The sequence below is a fragment of the Hippopotamus amphibius genome, chromosome 7, assembly GCF_030028045.1.
Source record: "Hippopotamus amphibius kiboko isolate mHipAmp2 chromosome 7, mHipAmp2.hap2, whole genome shotgun sequence".
Taxonomy (NCBI): Eukaryota; Metazoa; Chordata; class Mammalia; order Artiodactyla; family Hippopotamidae; genus Hippopotamus; species Hippopotamus amphibius.
The window spans coordinates 31,736,043-31,753,355 of NC_080192.1; the positions used below are offsets into that span (position 1 = coordinate 31,736,043).

The 17,313-nt window shown below is 34.3% G+C and overlaps 2 protein-coding genes and 1 non-coding gene across 14 annotated transcripts in view; 1 reads left to right on the forward strand and 2 right to left on the reverse strand.

The window, feature by feature from the left end:
• The window catches only part of TMTC3 (transmembrane O-mannosyltransferase targeting cadherins 3), a 52,485-nt gene extending 52,264 nt beyond the window's left edge, over positions 1-221 (reverse strand). The window contains exon 1 of the mRNA XM_057742405.1: positions 11-221. The gene's annotated coding sequence lies outside the window, so the exon portion shown is untranslated. The remainder of the gene's footprint in view (positions 1-10) is intronic.
• A 5-nt stretch (positions 222-226) lies between these two features.
• Positions 227-17,313, forward strand: part of CEP290 (centrosomal protein 290) — an 84,273-nt gene continuing 67,186 nt past the window's right edge. For 4 of the 12 annotated variants that reach the window (XM_057742396.1, XM_057742399.1, XM_057742397.1 and 1 more), the window contains exons 1-12: positions 484-697; positions 988-1,117; positions 1,270-1,347; positions 2,397-2,466; positions 2,818-2,864; positions 5,258-5,401; positions 9,200-9,253; positions 9,980-10,132; positions 10,522-10,704; positions 11,351-11,440; positions 14,104-14,226; positions 15,173-15,296. In XM_057742396.1, coding sequence (XP_057598379.1) covers positions 1,016-1,117; positions 1,270-1,347; positions 2,397-2,466; positions 2,818-2,864; positions 5,258-5,401; positions 9,200-9,253; positions 9,980-10,132; positions 10,522-10,704; positions 11,351-11,440; positions 14,104-14,226; positions 15,173-15,296 — 1,168 coding nt within the window. In that variant the 5' untranslated portion in view covers positions 484-697; positions 988-1,015. Of the gene's footprint in view, positions 394-482; positions 698-987; positions 1,118-1,269; positions 1,348-2,396; positions 2,467-2,817; positions 2,865-5,257; positions 5,402-9,199; positions 9,254-9,979; positions 10,133-10,521; positions 10,705-11,350; positions 11,441-14,103; positions 14,227-15,172; positions 15,297-17,313 lie in introns of those variants that run through there. The other 8 variants (XR_009054763.1, XM_057742400.1, XM_057742390.1 and 5 more) reach the window with 7 other exon arrangements.
• LOC130857942 (U6atac minor spliceosomal RNA) lies at positions 13,561-13,691 on the reverse strand. The gene has a single exon (XR_009054936.1). It is a non-coding gene; the product is annotated as a U6atac minor spliceosomal RNA (small nuclear RNA).

Below are 17,313 nucleotides of genomic sequence, written 5' to 3' on the forward strand. Positions count from 1 at the left end.
AACTGCCTACCTCCACTTCTCGGAGACTTCAGCGTCCAGGACGCCCTGGCCTCCAAGCAGAACTGCACTCTGGGATTTGGAGTCCTCATCCCACGCTTTCTCCTCGTCCTTAACAGGGAGTCCAGGGACCCCCGCAGGGGAATCTAAACGTAAAGCATCCCCCACGGTCGTGAAATGTAGGGGCCGCCTGCATCCGGGCTCTTGTTCCGGCCTCGGCGAAGTGGGGAATGGTGTCGCCTAGCAGCCGCAGCCGCTATTACTCGCTCTGCACCAGTTGGCGGGATCCAGTGTCGGATTGGAAGTGCGCCGGGGAGCTGTCAGGCGTGGCGACGGGGCCCGGCTGGGTGGGTGCGGTAGGTGAGGAGGCGCCGCTGGATGCCAGGCTTGGTCTAGGTGGGTGGATCCTGGGGAGCGCGGAAGCAAAGTTCTTCCCACGCAGGTTCCCACGCAGCCTCACGGCGCAAATACACAACAGCCCAGTGTTCCCGCCCCTTAGCTGGTGATCCGCAGTCCATCTGCCTTCCCCTCGCTTCAGCCCTGGTTTCCCCGGCCAAACTGCACTCATTTCAATCGTTCATTTCTTCTTCTTTTATTTTTTTCCCTTACTCCTAGCTCCTGTTTCTCAGAATCGGGGGTCAATTTCAGCCTTCTAAGCACCCCCGCGCTTGGCACCATTAAATGTTCGCGCGCCTTGGTGGTAAGGAGGCGTGGAGGAAGGGGACTCAGAATCTTAGTTCTGACTTACATTAGTTTAAACATGGAAGCCGTCATAATTTAGCCGATAAAATATCTGATGATTTGTCGCAACTGCTATAATTTTTATCAAGGCTATTTTACCGACATATCCGTTATACAGTTAAGGAGCCATAGCTCTTTGCTAACACCGTAGAGAGTTGTGGTAACGTAATCTGTAAAAACTGTCAATTACTGTAAAAACAATAATGCTGTTTACCTTGAAAATGCTACTACCTACTTGTTTTGTTACAGAAAGTAAAGCACAGTAAAAGAATTCAAGATGCCACCTAATATAAACTGGAAAGAAATAAGAAAAGTTGACCCAGATGAGCTGCCTCGTCAAGAAGAATTGGCAGATAATTTATTGATTTCCTTATCCAAGGTACTTAATTGATAAATAATGCATAGATATATACATACAACTATGATTGATCTAAGTTGTCCCTGAAATCACTGAATGGTACAACTGGAAGTGTTCTTATATTTTGCTTAAGGGTTCTAAAATGTGAAATAGTTGCTTTTCTCTTTATGTAGGTGGAAGTAAATGAGCTAAAAAGTGAAAGTCAAGAGAATATGATACATCTTTTCAGAATTACTCAGTCACTAATGAAGGTTTGTATATAGTAGGTTTTAATAATAGCTTTGACTATTAGAAAACGTTTAAGAATCTCTTCTTAGATAAGTTAATCTCTGTGAAAGTACTTTGTAAAATCTAAATGACCACTAAAAGAATGAGGTATCTTCAAATGTCAATTGAGAATTTTAGGTGCAAAACATTGCTAGTTTCTGCTTTAAAGTTCTTAAAAGAGTGTGTAGGAGAAACAGAATGGTTATGTTAGAAAAAGCATAGGGAGGTCCTATGTTAATCATAATTTGTTATAGTAGCCAACTAATGTTGGGATTTGGTAGGAGGGGAAGAGATTTAGATGTGAGAAGAGTTTATAAAGGCTAATGAGTAGTTTTAGGTAAATGAAGTGCAGTGATAAAGTGTTAAGGAGATTCTAGAGCTGGAGGTTAGTATAAATAAAAACTGGGAATAGAAAGTATACATATTTTTTACATTCGAGGAGACAAGTTCAGAAAGTTTATAATAGGTTGTAGAGGAAACAAACGTTGGGTATAGTTTGGAATAGTCTGTCCGGGGACTTAAAGGCATATTACTTATGCCATCAGCAATTAGGAGCCATTAAAGGTTTTTGAGCTACAATTGGTAGATACAAAACTATGCTTTAAGAGGGTTAAACTAGGTATGTTAAAAGGACAAGTTGAAGAGAATTGAAGTGTATAGACATAACATTATGAAGTTAGACATAAAATTATGGACTGGAATAATGAAAACTAGAACAAGAAGAAAAAGATAGTTAAAAACATTACAAAGAGAAAAGAAAAGGAAAACATTACAAAGAGATATAAGATTTGAGGGAAAAAGGAATCGAAGATGTTTCAAACTCAGGAATCTAGAAATTATAGAATTATAACTTTAAGTAAGAAAATCATCTGTTTATTAGACAAATATTTGCTGAACATCTTGTGCCAGGCATTGCAGGCACTAAGTACTGGAATAGCAAATGCAATAAAATTCTTGTTTTCAGTGCTGACATTCTAGTGTAAAGGCATACTGAAGTAACTTTTTCTTTTTTTTTTTTTTTTTTAATGTGTAGATGAAAGCTCAAGAAGTAGAGCTAGCTTTGGAAGAAGTTGAAAAAGCTGGAGAGGAACAAGCAAAATTTGGTTAGTGCCTTGGGGAAAAGATTATTATGGTGTTAAATAGTGGATTTCATTTGTTCACTAAGTGGTAGAGAATTAGCTTTATTGCAGTAGGTTGGCCAAAAAGTAAGAATGTTCAGAAAAACCAGAATGAACTTTTTGGCCAACCCAATATTTTATAAAATGTGTATACTCTGTTTATTTTGAAAGATTTTTCATGGATCAGGTACAAAACAGTTATTTTCTCTTATGTTACCTTATCATTACAATCATGATGAAATCTTTAAAAATTAATTTTGTTATTTTATTGAAGATTATTTAAAAGTTTGTTTTGAGATAAATCTGACCAATTAAAACATTTATCTTTTTTAATAGAAAATCAATTAAAAACTAAAGTAATGAAACTGGAAAATGAACTGGAGGTATGTTCTTCTGTATTCCTTAGGGTGTAATTGTTGTAAATAATATTTTCAATTATTTTCAATTTTTTCATTGTAATTAGCTGGGAAAAATCACTGGAATGATGTGTTTATAATTGTTCGGTATATATTTTACATGCCTCTTTACGTATCTTAAATTCTATTAAGGATTGTACATCTAATTGTGAACAAAATAAAAGCATTGAATAACCTCATGGAGCTTACAGTCTAGAGAAATACACAGAGAGATTACTATAATTGAGGTGGAATGAGGCGTGCTGGAAATTGAGGAACAGTGACAGAAAGGTACAGGAGAAGAGGTAGCTTTTAAGGAAGCCAAGAGTCAAAATGTGAATGTATTGTTAAGGAACTGAATACACTGAGATTACTGAGACTGTGAGAAGAATATGATACAAATGGATTAGCCTTTATGAGGAGGAAGTACTTTTTTCCTTTGTAATAGAAAGGCAGGAAGAATGGATGTGAACAGAAGCTTTTATGTTTGTAGGTTTAGTGCCTGGAATTTGAGAGGACGGAGAGGTCATCTGCTAAAAATAAGAATGAAAGATGTATGATCAAATTTTAAAGAAGTCAGATAAAACCATAAATATAGTGGAGAAGGAACTGGAGATTCCAGGATTTGGAGTCAGACAGTTTATGTTCAAATCCTGATTTTTTTAACATGTTAACTCTGTGAATTTAGATGGTTTATTTTTTATTCCATATTGTATACCCAGCTTCTAAGGAGATACCAGTCATTTTCAATAAATACTTGTTGAGTGAGTTATGAAGTCAGATTGATTCTGTGTTAGTGTTCAGCAAGGCAGCTGCTATAGAATAGAAGGATAGGGCAGTTGGAGATATTGGTAAGAAAGTGGTTGAAGTGGTGATTAGGAAATCTTAGCTAAATAGGCAAGGAAGTCAAGATTAGAGTGGTGGGGAGAGATTAGGGAGAAGAGGAGTCGAAGGATTAAAGTGTCCTGTAAGGTAAAAGGGCAAGTATACTGTGAATAATTGGAGAGTATTCTGCTTAGACAAGAATTCTCGTGTGGGGATAGAAGTGGGAGGCTAGAAAGCATTCAAGAAGCAAGTAAAAAAAGAAAAAAAGAGAGAGACCAGAATGAAAGCTATATAGATGTGGAAATTACTTGGGGGCTTTTGGTGGAAGACTGTGAGCCATGTGCCAAAAATTCCCAATGAATTTTGTGAAGGAGTTACTAGGAAGTTGGTAGTTTGCTGCTTCCATAAGTAGGTAGTGATCAGGTAGCTGGCTATCATGTGAGATTCAAAGCAGCAGGAGTTTTACAGTCTAGAGAAATATACAGAGATAGAGGAATGGTAGCCTAGAAATTACAGGTTGGGGTAAATCAGCACCTTTCTTAACCCTGAAGTATATGGAATGTGAAAGGATGAACATCTCCCAATTGAAAGAGTTCAAATGAATTAGTGTTTTAAAGGAGCCAACTGTAGCTAAAGCCAGGAGGCAGAAAGGATGGTTCAGTGAAAAGGCTAGGGAAGTAAAATATTAATTTATCTTGGAAGAGGATTTTTTTCGAGAGCACAATGGAAAGCTTTTTAAAGGAGGTAAAGAGTAAGAAAAGTCTAGTTAAGGTGAAAGAATAACAGAACTGTATGCTAGGGAGATTAATGTGAGACAGATTGGATGACCAAAGGATTTTTGATGCTTTTGACCTTGACTCAAAGTAACAGGAATATGAAGCAAAATGTATTTAGTCTGCTGCAAAATTTTAAAGATAATCTGAGTCTGGATGTCCAGTATGGCAGCACTAGCCACATGCGCCTATTAGCATTTAAATTAATTACAGTTAAAATCAAGAATTCAGTTCTTCAGTTGCACTAGCCACATTTCAAGTGCTCAGTAGACACATGTAGATAGTCGCTACTGTATTGGGCAGTGCAGAGAACATTTGCATTGCCCTAGGAAGTCCTTTCAGATAGCACTGGTCTAAATAGTCAGTGGTATGAGGGAAAGGGCAGGTTAATAGCACCATGGGTCAGTGACTAGGGTGGAGGCTCTGGGGGTTTGTAGCCTGGTTTCAGAGCTCTGATGCTCAGGAGACGCATAGATAGTTCACCTCATAGATCGTTGTATGCCTTTGCACTTTACCCTGGTGCCTGTGGCTCAGCAGCTATAACAAAGCCTGAGCGATTGCCAGTCAGTTCTTCTTAGATCTGGGTGGCTCAGGAAGAGCTTAACAGGTGTCAGCCTGTGAACTAAAGCTTAAATAAGCTTAATAAAAAAAAAAAAAAAAAGATTCTTAAGCAACATGATTTTAAACATCTGGTGCTGATTATGATAAAATTGTTTGCTGTTGATTCATTTGAGTCTCCAAATATAATGGAATTAATTTAGACTTTTGGTTTATTTCTTTAAGATGGCACAACACTCTGCAGGTGGACGTGACACTCGGTTTTTACGTGATGAAATTCGCCAACTTGAAAAGCAATTAGAACAAAAAGATAGAGAATTGGAGGACATGGAAAAAGAGTTGGAGAAAGAAAAGAAAGTTAATGAACAAGTAAGGCACAGTTTTTCAATGACTCTTAACTGTTCAAGTTACTGAAAAACACCATTTGTTTATGCTTTTTATAATTATTAGCAATGGTGTTAATTTTTATGTTTGTTATTTGTGGGAATTGATGTATGCTCATTTCTAAGGTTTTATATCACAGCTCATATTGTCATCATGTCTTTAAAATATAATGGATCAGGTACATCTAGTGAATGGATATGATCTAAAGATTAATTGTTAATATGTGGAAGTACTTTTTTTTCCAGATGTTAGAATTCTTTATGTAAAGTTTATGATTTGATCTGGAATATTGGTATGAAGAAATTAATAGGCATTCAAAAACAATTGATTTTCTTATTTTTCATAATATATTTTGGGGAAAATATATTTATTTGTATTTATATTAGTAATAGACTTGGAAATTAATATTTTAATGATGTATTCAATAATTATCAACTTTTTTATTTTCAGGTGTACCTCACTTATGTACATGTAAACATGTAATATGTAGGTTCTTAAAAAGCTTTAATCTCACCATTTTGTAAATCAGTTCATATTTTAAACCATGACATGTCATCTTTTATACCAGCATGGTTTATTATTACCTCTTATATTATACTTGTTATTTATAAAATAGTTCATGCAATATTCACTTAAATTTAGTTTGAGGAAAAAATTATTTTTTTGTAGGTAAGTTTGTATTTCCTGTCAGAAAACGGTATGTTTTCTTTTTTTTGCCTCAGCTGTCAATGAACTTAGTACAAACTTTGGTGCCTACATGTATTAACTGCCCCATATCTGGTGTCTAGAAGCTTTTTCTATGTGTCCTTTATAAGGTCAATGTTGTATCACATCCTCATAATCTTATTTTGTCCATTGGTCTCTTGGATAGATGGTTATAAATTTTAAGTAAATGACATTGATGTTGAGGTAGCATTGCTATTTAAAAAGAACTCATCATAGACTAATTTGTAAGGGAAAGCATCCCCATTCTTGATGTATCTGTTTTATTATGTAGTTTGGAAGTCAGGTAAAAGTGAGCTATCTGTACAGTTTTTGCAGTGGAAAAAGTATGGATTGATGCCACCTAAAGGATAGGAATAAGCTCTTAGAGGATTATCTGTTTAGTAGACTCAGTGAAACAGGATTTCTTAATCATGAAGGATCCAACCTATGGTATCCAGTAATAGAATTGCTTAGGGAGATGTCTGTGTATGTGTTTTTCGGGACTGTTGTTCTTTTGTCTAGCCCACGTGTTAGTCAGCGTCTCACCACTGATACCACATACTGTTAGCTTATGAGAACCATCATATCCATTCATATCTTAGACTACTACCTTTATTCATAGGTGCACACACACAGACAACTTGAATATGTGGCTTACGTACCTTTCCACCTGCTAGATTCCTTGAAATAAAATATGGATATGAGTTGCTTTAGCAATTTCTTCTTTTCCCTGAGCCAGTCATTCAGTTTTACAGAGTATTTATAGCACACCAGAGACCGTGCTAGATACCAGGGATACAGTGGGCAACACTATTCTGCTTCTCCACAACATTCACTGTCATAACAAGGGTAACATAAGATAATGTGATACTCTGGGGGTACATAATGCTCTGGGGTACTCTGGGGAGGTAGGCCGAAGTCAGTCTTGAGGTTTAGGAAGTGACCTGTAAACTGAGACCTGAAATAAGAGTTAGCCTGGAAGAGGGAATGGGATGTAGGTGGTGGTTAAGGAAAAGGGATTCCGGGTAGAAGATACAGTGTTTGCTGAGACCTAGAGGTAAGAGACAGCATGATGTATTCAGGGAACTACAGTTATTCATTCTGGCGGGAATATAGGTAAAAATAGCTAGTGTAACATCCTTACTATGTGTCAGATACTTTATATGCATTGATTCATTCTTCTTTGATACTTATTGTATGAGAGAGGTGACATTTCCCCTAGGCTACAAATGAAGAAACTAACACACAGAAAGGGTAGGTAATTGTCCATAGTTACATGACTAATAAGTGATAAAGCCAGGATTTGATCCAGATTTACTTAAATTCTGTGCCCTTATCCACTGTGTTACCCTACCTTTCCAGCTTTAGCATTTATGATCCTCTAGAGACATAAGCAAAGGCCAATACCTGAGGAATTTGGTCCTTTTTCTAAAAGGAGCCAATGAAGAATCTTGAATGCAGGGATATCATGATCAGACCCATACTTTTCAAGTTTACTCTGCTTTGTGGAGAGTGGATTGAAGAGGTCCAAGACTAGAAAGGAGACATTTATGCGAAGTCAGTGTGATGATGGACTAATTAGTGACTGAGGGGAATTGGGGACATAGACATGTTTGAGAGATGTAAATGTAATTTGGTATGATGAATGATTGGTTGTTCGTGAAGAGGGAGGAATGGGTAGTCCACCTAATTTTCTGGGTTGGGCCACTGGAAATGTAGATAGTGCCATTCACTTAGAAGGGACACAAGGGGAATTTAGGAGGTTTGTGATTTATTATTTGTTTTGTACATGTTCAGTTTGAGGTCCCTGTGGGCATATTCAGAAAGGATAACTGCAGATAAGAAACTCATGAGAGACACTGGGTAGATGATAAGAATTTGTGGGTCATTAGCATAGATACTGAAGCAATAGAGGTGATTGTAAGGCAGATGTCTGAGGTATGGAAATGTCTAATGAGATAGGAAGAGGTGCTTCAAGGAACAGCCCAAGGAAGGACAAATATCAAGAGTGTGATATTTCAGAAACCAGGGAAAAGAGCATTAGTAGTATTAAATGCTTTAGCCTTAAGTTCTTGACATGCCTCTTGTTAAAATTTTCCAATTCAAAACAGGATGGGACTGCTTCTTAACTCCCAGATAATAATAATAATAATAATGGTAAACTTCTAAGATTTGTATAGCACATTGCATTTTATTATGAACTTTCTTTAAACTTTTTATTTAAGTTTGTAAGATTGTAAGATAGCAAGAAACACACACTCTTCATACAGGTTCACCAGTTAACACTGCCACATATGCTTTATCTGTCACTAGCTTTGTACATACAGACTTATTCTCCTCCCCTCTCCTCCACTCCCTTCTCTTCCCCTCCCCTTCTCTCCCCTCCGCTCTCCTTCCTTTTGTGCTGAGCCATTAGAGAGTTAATTGTAGATGTCAGAATACTTCATACTTAAATATTGCAAATATCATGATATTTCATTCTTAAATATTTCAGGGCGTTTCCATTGAAAGGAGAGGTATTTTCCAACATAACTACGTATATAATTATCATACTTAGGAAATGTAATATCAGTTTAATACTGTTATCTAATACATACATAGTCCATAATCAGATTTCCTCTCTTGGCTCAATAATGTCCTTTCAGTCTCCCCACCCAGTATCCAAGCATCCATGTTTCTTTTTAAGCATTATGTTGTACTGCTTTGTATTTCTAAGTAATTTAATGCTCACTGAGAGCAAAGAGTATTCTAGCCCTGATAATAGAACTGCAAAATGATGAAGATGTTGGACAGAAGACTATTCATTATTAGGTTTTAGGCTGTGGGAAGAGGGTAATGTTTTTGTTTTCTGTATCCTTCGGTTAGAGTTTTTTGTTTTATAATCTTTTAAACTGAACCTTCTTAGTCCTTCCTAATCTTTAGTTAGTTTTCACACTTTTGGCATATTGCTAATGTCTTCTGTCAACGTGAAGTCCTCAGTAGTTAAACATTCTCTACTTTATTGGAGAGGAACTGAAAACCTGGCATTACATAGAACTGCTGAATTTTATCTTATTTATTTGTTTTTCGCTATTTTAGTTGGCTCTTCGAAATGAGGAGGCAGAAAATGAAAACAGCAAATTAAGGAGAGAGGTTGGTAAAAAATTTTAGTAGTTGTGATGGTTCAACAAAGATACTTATTAAAAAAGTTTTCATAAATTAATTCTGTAACAAGAACTAAGTGGTGTTTTTGAGTTGTGATTTTATGATATGACTTTGTCTTAGGGAAATAGAAAATAAATTGAAAGATGAGGCCGTTAAGTACTACATCCATTTCTCAGGTCTATGTGGGTAAATCTTACTTTGTTTTTTACGCTGTTCCTTGCTAGTTTGCTAACTGAATGTATGACTGGATTTCTGCCTTATTTCCTCTTATTTTACCCAGCATTCTTTTAAAACTTATGTTTCTTATTAAATCTTACAAATTCTGATTATTATTTGGTTCTTCAGAGCCAAATAATGTTTGTACATTGTTTATCCTGATAGTTCTTATCTTTTTAACATAATCAAAATGTTTTTTGTTTTGGCTGATAATTAATATTCTGGCTTTCTTTGATTATACAATCTCATTCTCCTAACATTTCTCTTTTTTGTTTTATTTCTAATTATTTTCTTTAATTATATATTGCCTTTCTCACTTCTAATTACCTTTTTCCTGTCCTTTTCTGGAGAACAAACGTCTAAAGAAAAAGGTGAGGCTTTAAAGGTGGTGAAAGCTTGGAATTTTAAAGATGTGTTTTGAGATAACTATTTAGAGGGTGAAGTTTTGTTTCTTTGGATCATTTTTTTAATACAATATTATGTTTGATCTGCCTTCAGAATGAACAGCTTCGTCAGGATATTATTGACTATCAAAAACAAATAGATTCCCAAAAAGAAACACTTTTATCAAGAAGAGGAGAAGACAGTGACTACCGATCACAGTTGTCTAAAAAAAACTATGAACTTGTCCAATATCTAGATGAAATTCAGGTAAAATGGATAGAAATCAGTTCAAAGCAATGATCTTTATAAGACTTTAATTTTGTTATAATATAAATCTAGTATTTAGCCCTACATTTCAGTATATTTAGTATATATCTGCAACTGTGTTTGTAAAACATGAAATAAATTGCATCTTTGAAGCTGCAGATCTTACAAATTCATTCCTGCTATATACCTATCTTGGGCATTGTTTAAGAACTGAGATTCTTAGTTATACTTTTCTTGATACTTAATTTGATTTAATTGACTAACAACAATTACTAAATATCTATAAAGAATTCTGTTTTCTCTGACAGACACTTATGACTCCATTTAGTTTTAATTTAAATTTTGGTTTCTTAAATTGTTTTTAACTGTAGCATCTTTACCTTTATTAGACTTTAACAGAAGCTAATGAGAAAATTGAGCTTCAGAATCAAGAAATGAGAAAAAATCTAGAAGAGTCTGTACAGGAAATGGAGAAGATGACTGATGAATATAATAGGATGAAAGCTGTTGTGCACCAAACAGATAATGTAATGGACCAGTTAAAAAAAGAAAATGATCATTACCGGCTTCAAGTAAGAATTCCTATTAGACTGACTTATTTGGGTAGGCTTCTTATTGCCTCATTACTATTTATTTGCAGCTAGCAGGTACTTTAACTTTCTAGGGTATGAGTTTTTGTCTCATGCTCTAATATGTCATCTTATACTGTAATATGTTGCCATGCTGATATATTTGTCTCTATATATTTCTCTAGTCCCTTTACATATATCTTGTAATTCTTGCCACATAGAGTATATGGGTGATACCTGAACGAATGTGTAGATAGCAGTCCTGCAAATTTTCTACTAAAGGCTCTTAGGAGTCCTGTGGACGATCAAGCTTACTTTTTTATACCTTAAATACACTCTAAATATCATAGAAACCAATATATTGTTCGCTACTTACATGTGATTAAACTTGTTTAAAAAATAGAGTAATACTTAAAAATATAATTCTCTAATAACAAAAAATAATTATACAGCTGTAAAGATGTACAGACTATTAAAGGTCACCTTAACTATAGAAGTGCTCCCATAATGAAGATGCATTTGTAATGTCTATGTGTGTGCATGGATATGTTTCTCATGTGTGTAATATATGTGTAAATATTTATATACAGTAAGTATGCATATATTACACTAATTTGCAACAATTCTTGAAATAATTGTTGCCTTTTAGGTGCAGGAGCTTACAGATCTTCTGAAAGCAAAAAATGAAGAGGATGATCCAATCATGGCAGCTGTCAATGCAAAAGTAGAAGAATGGAAGGTGCTTTTTTCAATTACTATAGTAGCTTTTTCATTTTCATTTTAGATTTCAATTTTTTAGTCTTAATTTTCTCTAAAGTTCTTGTACTAGTTAATGACATTTTCATTAGTCATTTTTAAAAGTGTTATTAGATGTTTTAGCTAGAAAACTCTAAGAACTGTCCTGTGTAGACCTCTAGCTTATCTGTTGTTGAAAGAGCTATTCCACACCAGTGAGTTGAACTTTAAATTTTCTGATAGAAACCTAAGTCCAAAATATATGTGTCATTTAAAATAATTATAAATAAAATTTAAATGTTTTCATATAAATCATAGGTACCTTGTATGTATTAGTTATATATAGTTCCAGGCTTAATTTTAGTTTTTTTGACTCTCCTTCCATGTTAGATTAATCAGGTATTGGCATTCAGTGGAAATGGGAGTAAGGAAGTGGATCAAGAATGGAAGTAAGGAAAGGGATCTTTCAAAATCACCTGAGAAGTTTTTTCAAAAGTCTATTCCTTCTCACCACTCTAATTCCAACCATATCCCCCAGCCTTACCATATCAGAAGTTAGGGTTTTGATGATTGTATATTTTGAAAAAAGTCTGAAATGATTCTGAATAAATAATTCTAATTTTGAAAGCTATCACTCTTATAGTCATTGTCTCTAACAAGGTTCACATAACTCTTGTTGACTATTTGGAATTATCATGTGGGAAACTCAGGTAACCTATATTTTAAACAGGAGCAGTAGCAATGAAAATGAAGGTTATAGAATCAATCAGGTCAAGAAACTCTGTAAAAGGCCAGGGAGTAAATATTTTAGACTATTTGGTTTCTGGTGTACCTATTCAGCTACCTATTCAACTCTTATTATAATGTAAAAGCAGTCATAGACAATATATAAATAAATGAGCAAGGCTGTTTTCTCAATAAACCTTTACAGAAGCAGGCAGCAGGCCAGATTTGACCTATGAGCCATAGTTTACTAATGCCAGGAAAAAGAATTGTTTTTAATCATTTAATTTGGGGGGAGAGATGTTAGCAAAGGTATCTTCTGCACTTTGTTTTTACTTAGTATCTTTTAAGAATTAGTTTATATCAGTACATATATTATTGCTTTGTTCTTTTTAATGTAATTTTTCTTTGTAGATAGGTATGTTATTGATTTCCTATTGTGTGGTGTTTAGGAAAGGTTTCCAATTTTTGCTGTCAGAAACAATGTTTTAATGAATATCCTTGTGTATTTATTTTGAAAATGTGTGTCTAGAATAAATGCTACAAGTGTAATTGTGGTATGTATTACAAATACATTTCTCTAGTTTGTCACTTGTTTTTTGGCTTTATGGTATTCTTTGCTATGAAGCATTTTTTATATTGCATACATTTATTATTTTTTATGGCTTTTGGCCTTCGTATCATAATTAGAAAGGATTCTGAATATAAAATTGTTTTCTCATATCTTCCTCTAGTATAATTCTATTTTCATCTTTTACACTTAAATCTTTGGAGCATATATTATTTATTTTGATATGAAGAGTGAGATATGGATGCAATGGAGCTACTCTGTTGTCAAAACATCATTTATTGAATATTTCATTTTTTCCTACTGAAAGACAGTTTCATTTTTATTACATACAAAACTATTGAATTTGAATTTATTTTCGGACTCTCCTCTTTATATTGATTGATCTGTTTTCTAACCACATACACTTGTTTTAATTATTATGCTTAAATATTTGAAAAAGCTGCTCTCATTATTTTTCTGTTTTTTAGATTCTTATAAATGTGCTTTTAAATACAAATGGTAGAAATAGTTCTTTAAAATATTTTAGTTATTTTATTGGGTATTTATTAAATTTATAAATTAATTTATAGATTGATTTTGATATTTGGTCCTAGCAAAGAACACAAGATACCTTTCATTTTTTTTAAATTGAGGTATAATTGACATAACATGATATTAGTTTCAGGTACACAATGTAATGATTCAATATTTGTATGTATTGCAAAATGATTATCACAATAAGTCCAGTTAACATCTCTAACCATACATAGTTACAGTTTTTTTTTTTTTCTGGTGATGAGAACTTTGAAGATCCACTCTCTTAGCTATTTTCAAATATGCAGTACACTATTAAAAAATGATGGTTAGAGGCCATGAAGTAGATAGCAATGCCTTAACCATATGCATGTTGTCAAGCTGAGTACCTCTTCCATTCTTGTTTAGAGGAGTGCTAGCCTGCTAGCCTTTTCCTTTCATACAACACAGCAAGATACCTTTCATTCATTCAAGATATTTTATGCTTCTTAATGTCATTTTAATGTTTTCTTCATAAGAGATTAGTTGTACAAAACTTTTTGTAACTGCAGGGAAGTATTTCTAGCTTCTTGTTCTAGGAATGGGTTATTGAAAACTTGAGATTGTTTAAAAGATTGAATTTCTTAAAAAGCAAAAAATACAGTGTATATTTTTGAATCATTTCTTGTTTGAACTTCAGGTTGTATGCACGAAAGAAAAGTAGTCATTCCAATAGATGCTGAAATTTTCTCACTTCAAAGATTTATTTCCTGTATTTTTTTGAAATCTGCTAATGATACGTATTAAAGTATTTACCATAAATGAGGAATGGTTTATTAATTTTCCTCTTATGTAACAGATCTTGTTTTGTTTATTTCTAGTTAATTTTGTCTTCTAAAGATGATGAAATTGTTGAGTATCAGCAAATGCTACATAACCTGAGGGAGAAACTGAAAAATGCCCAGCTTGATGCTGATAAAAGTAATGTTATGGCTCTACAACAGGTAAAACTTTCTCAAAATTTGGTTTATCAGCAAATTTTATTAAAGTTGGCAGTGAAACTCCAAACTATGTCTTATCTCCTGTGCTTAACCTAGTCACTTGCACTTTTAGGTATATAATAAAGTCTTTTGAAGTTTCCTATACCATCCAGTCCCAAGAAAAACTTAGAGTTAAGTTTAGAGTTAGGAATAGAAATATTTTGTGTATTTTTCTCTGTTGATGCAGATAATACATTTATTGTTTTGATTGGGAATTATTTAATGGGAAACTATTAAAAACTTTTAGAAATTTTAAAAATATCTTAATACTCTGTTGCTAAAGTTTATTATGTTGTATCTTAATGCTGAAATATCCTGTACAATGTGAAATAAGCTAAAGTATGGTTATCATTTGTACTGCATAAAATTTTTGTTTTTATTGATAGTGCAGATATATTCATATAGGAAGAAGTTACACTTGCATCAACTGTGCTCTCTAGTCATAGTCCAAAAAAGAGAAGGAAATTTGGGAAGTATTTGGAGAATAAGGACAATTGCAAGGGACAAGATTTTTGGATGAAGTACTGCAGGGGTGAAAGCTAAGTTGAATAAGGGAAAAAGCACAAGGTAAAACATAAACATAAAATGATAGAAAGATAGAGTTAGATGGATGATGAGGAAAAATAACACAAAAGGAGTCGTAAGAAGCTGCAAGTACTAGAGGGTTCTGGAATTCCTATTTGTGAGAATGCTAGCCCTTATATCATTTTTAAGTACTGGAGTGATAGCAGTATTCCTGCAGTGATTAGTACAGCTGAGGTATACAAAATAGTAAAAGGCACAGTTTGACTCACAAAAAATATATTCTGTAGTCTTGCTGAAAAACAAAAGACCTACCTTTTCCCTTACTTTAAAAATGTACATTAATATTCATAAAGTGATAATATATAATATGCAAAATATTTTATAGGGTATACAAGAACGAGATAGTCAAATTAAGTTGCTCACTGAGCAAGTAGAACAATATACAAAAGAAATGGAAAAAAATACTTTTATCATTGAAGATTTGAAAAATGAGCTCCAAAGAAACAAAGGTAATTCAGTGTTTTATAAGTATATAGCTATTTTATATACCATTGTTTTCAAAATATTTTATTTTTATTAAAATGAAATTATATTATATCAATAGATATATTATTGATTTTTCTTTGAATTTTATCATATTTAAAAAAATGTACAAGGTATTATTAACTACTATACATATGTTATTAGTGTTAACACTTGTAAATGATGGCAGTATTTTCTGTAGTTTTTCTCTGATGAAAATTACATTAACCTCTATTACCAGATTGGCTGTATAAAAGAAATGAAAAATGGTGATATAATTGTATTTATCCTTGTTTTTGTAATTAACAAAGAATGGAAGAAAATAAAATTTTGATCAGTGTAGCAACATTGTAGAGATTTTTCAGAAGTAATTCACTTGTCAACACTTGAATTAACATTACCCAGCTTCATATGTTATCATATTCTCCCTACCGTGGGTCATGCTATGTTACCTAACTCATCACATCCTTTGAATGTAGACCCTTACAACATCAGTGATCTTATGCTTCCAAAACATTACATACTATAGTTGTACCGGAGCATATTAATGCAAATTATACATAATAAGTTCAGGACCTATTTATTTTAATTGCTGAAGATAAAAAAAAATAAGACACAAAGGGAAAATAATGGGTGAGTCTATGTGTGTGTCTGTGTGTAAGTGAAATAATGGTGGTGTGGTTGCAGGTGTGGTTGTAATTTACAAAGTGAGGGAAAAGCCTCACTGAGGAGATATTTGAACAAAGACTTAAAGAAGATGAGGGAGTGAGCCATGCGGATGTCCCTAAGCAGTGGGAATAAGTGCAGGGCCCTGAAGCAGGTGTGTACCGAGCATGTTTGAGGAGCAACAAAGAAGCCTTTGTGGCTGGAGCAGAGTGAGCAAGTGGGCGGTAGAAGGTGATGAGATCAGAGAGGTAACGAGGGGCCATATCATATGGGGCCTTAAGTGAGAATGGACATCGAAGAAAGTTTCTGAAGAAAGGAGTGATGTAATTTGACTTGGACTGTGTGAGCCATAGACTTTAGGAGTGGTAAAGAGAGAAGCAGGGAAACCTGTTATAAGACTATTGGAGTAACCTGGAGAGAGGTGATGGTAGCTTAAAGCATGGAGGTAGCAGTGGAGTTATGTTAGTCCGTTCTGGATGTATTTTGACGGTGATAGAAATAAAATTTGCTGACAGATCAGATAAAGGATGTGAAAGTTATCAGGACTTTTGGTCTTCAACGCTGGGGAGGGCTGTGGAAAGAGCAGGTTTAGAGATGGTCAGGTTCTTAGTTCAACAGGACATGTTAAGTGTGAGATGCCTATTAGACATCTGAGTGAAAATGTTAAGTCATTGCTTGTATATAGAAGTCTGAGGTTCAGGAGGACAGTCTAGGCTAAACATATTAATTTGGGAACTGTATGCATAAAAATGGTAGTCGAAGTCATGAAGCTGGCTGAGATCATCAAGGGAGAAAATGTTGGTTAAAAAGAAAAATCTTAAGACTAAGCACTGGAGTGCTTTTACTTTAGAACTTGGGGAGATGAAAAGGAACAACCAAAAGGACTGAGAAGGTATGACCAGAGAGGTGGGAGGAAAACCATAAGTGTGTAGAGTCCTGAAACTCACATGTGGAATATCATCAAGGAAGAGCATAAGCAGCTGTGTTCAGTGCTGTATTCATTGCTGCCAGGTCAACAGGGGCACTAAAAATTGACCACTGGGTTTAGCAGTGGTCATTTTACTTCCAGAGAAAATGGGTAGAGATGAAATAGAGCACTTTTGAGGACTGCTTCTGTGAAGGAAAGGAGAGAAATAGGGTGGTAGCTTGAGGGGAAAGAATGGTAAAGAAAAGGTTTTTCTCTTTTAAATGTAAGAAATAATCATGCTTCTAAGTTAATAGGAAAGATCCATTAAGGAGGAAGAATTCATGAATTGATAAAGCAGGGGAGGGAGAAAAGGACTTCTGGAATAATGTCTCTGAGAAGGCAGTGGGATGGGATCTAGTGTTAGTGGAGTA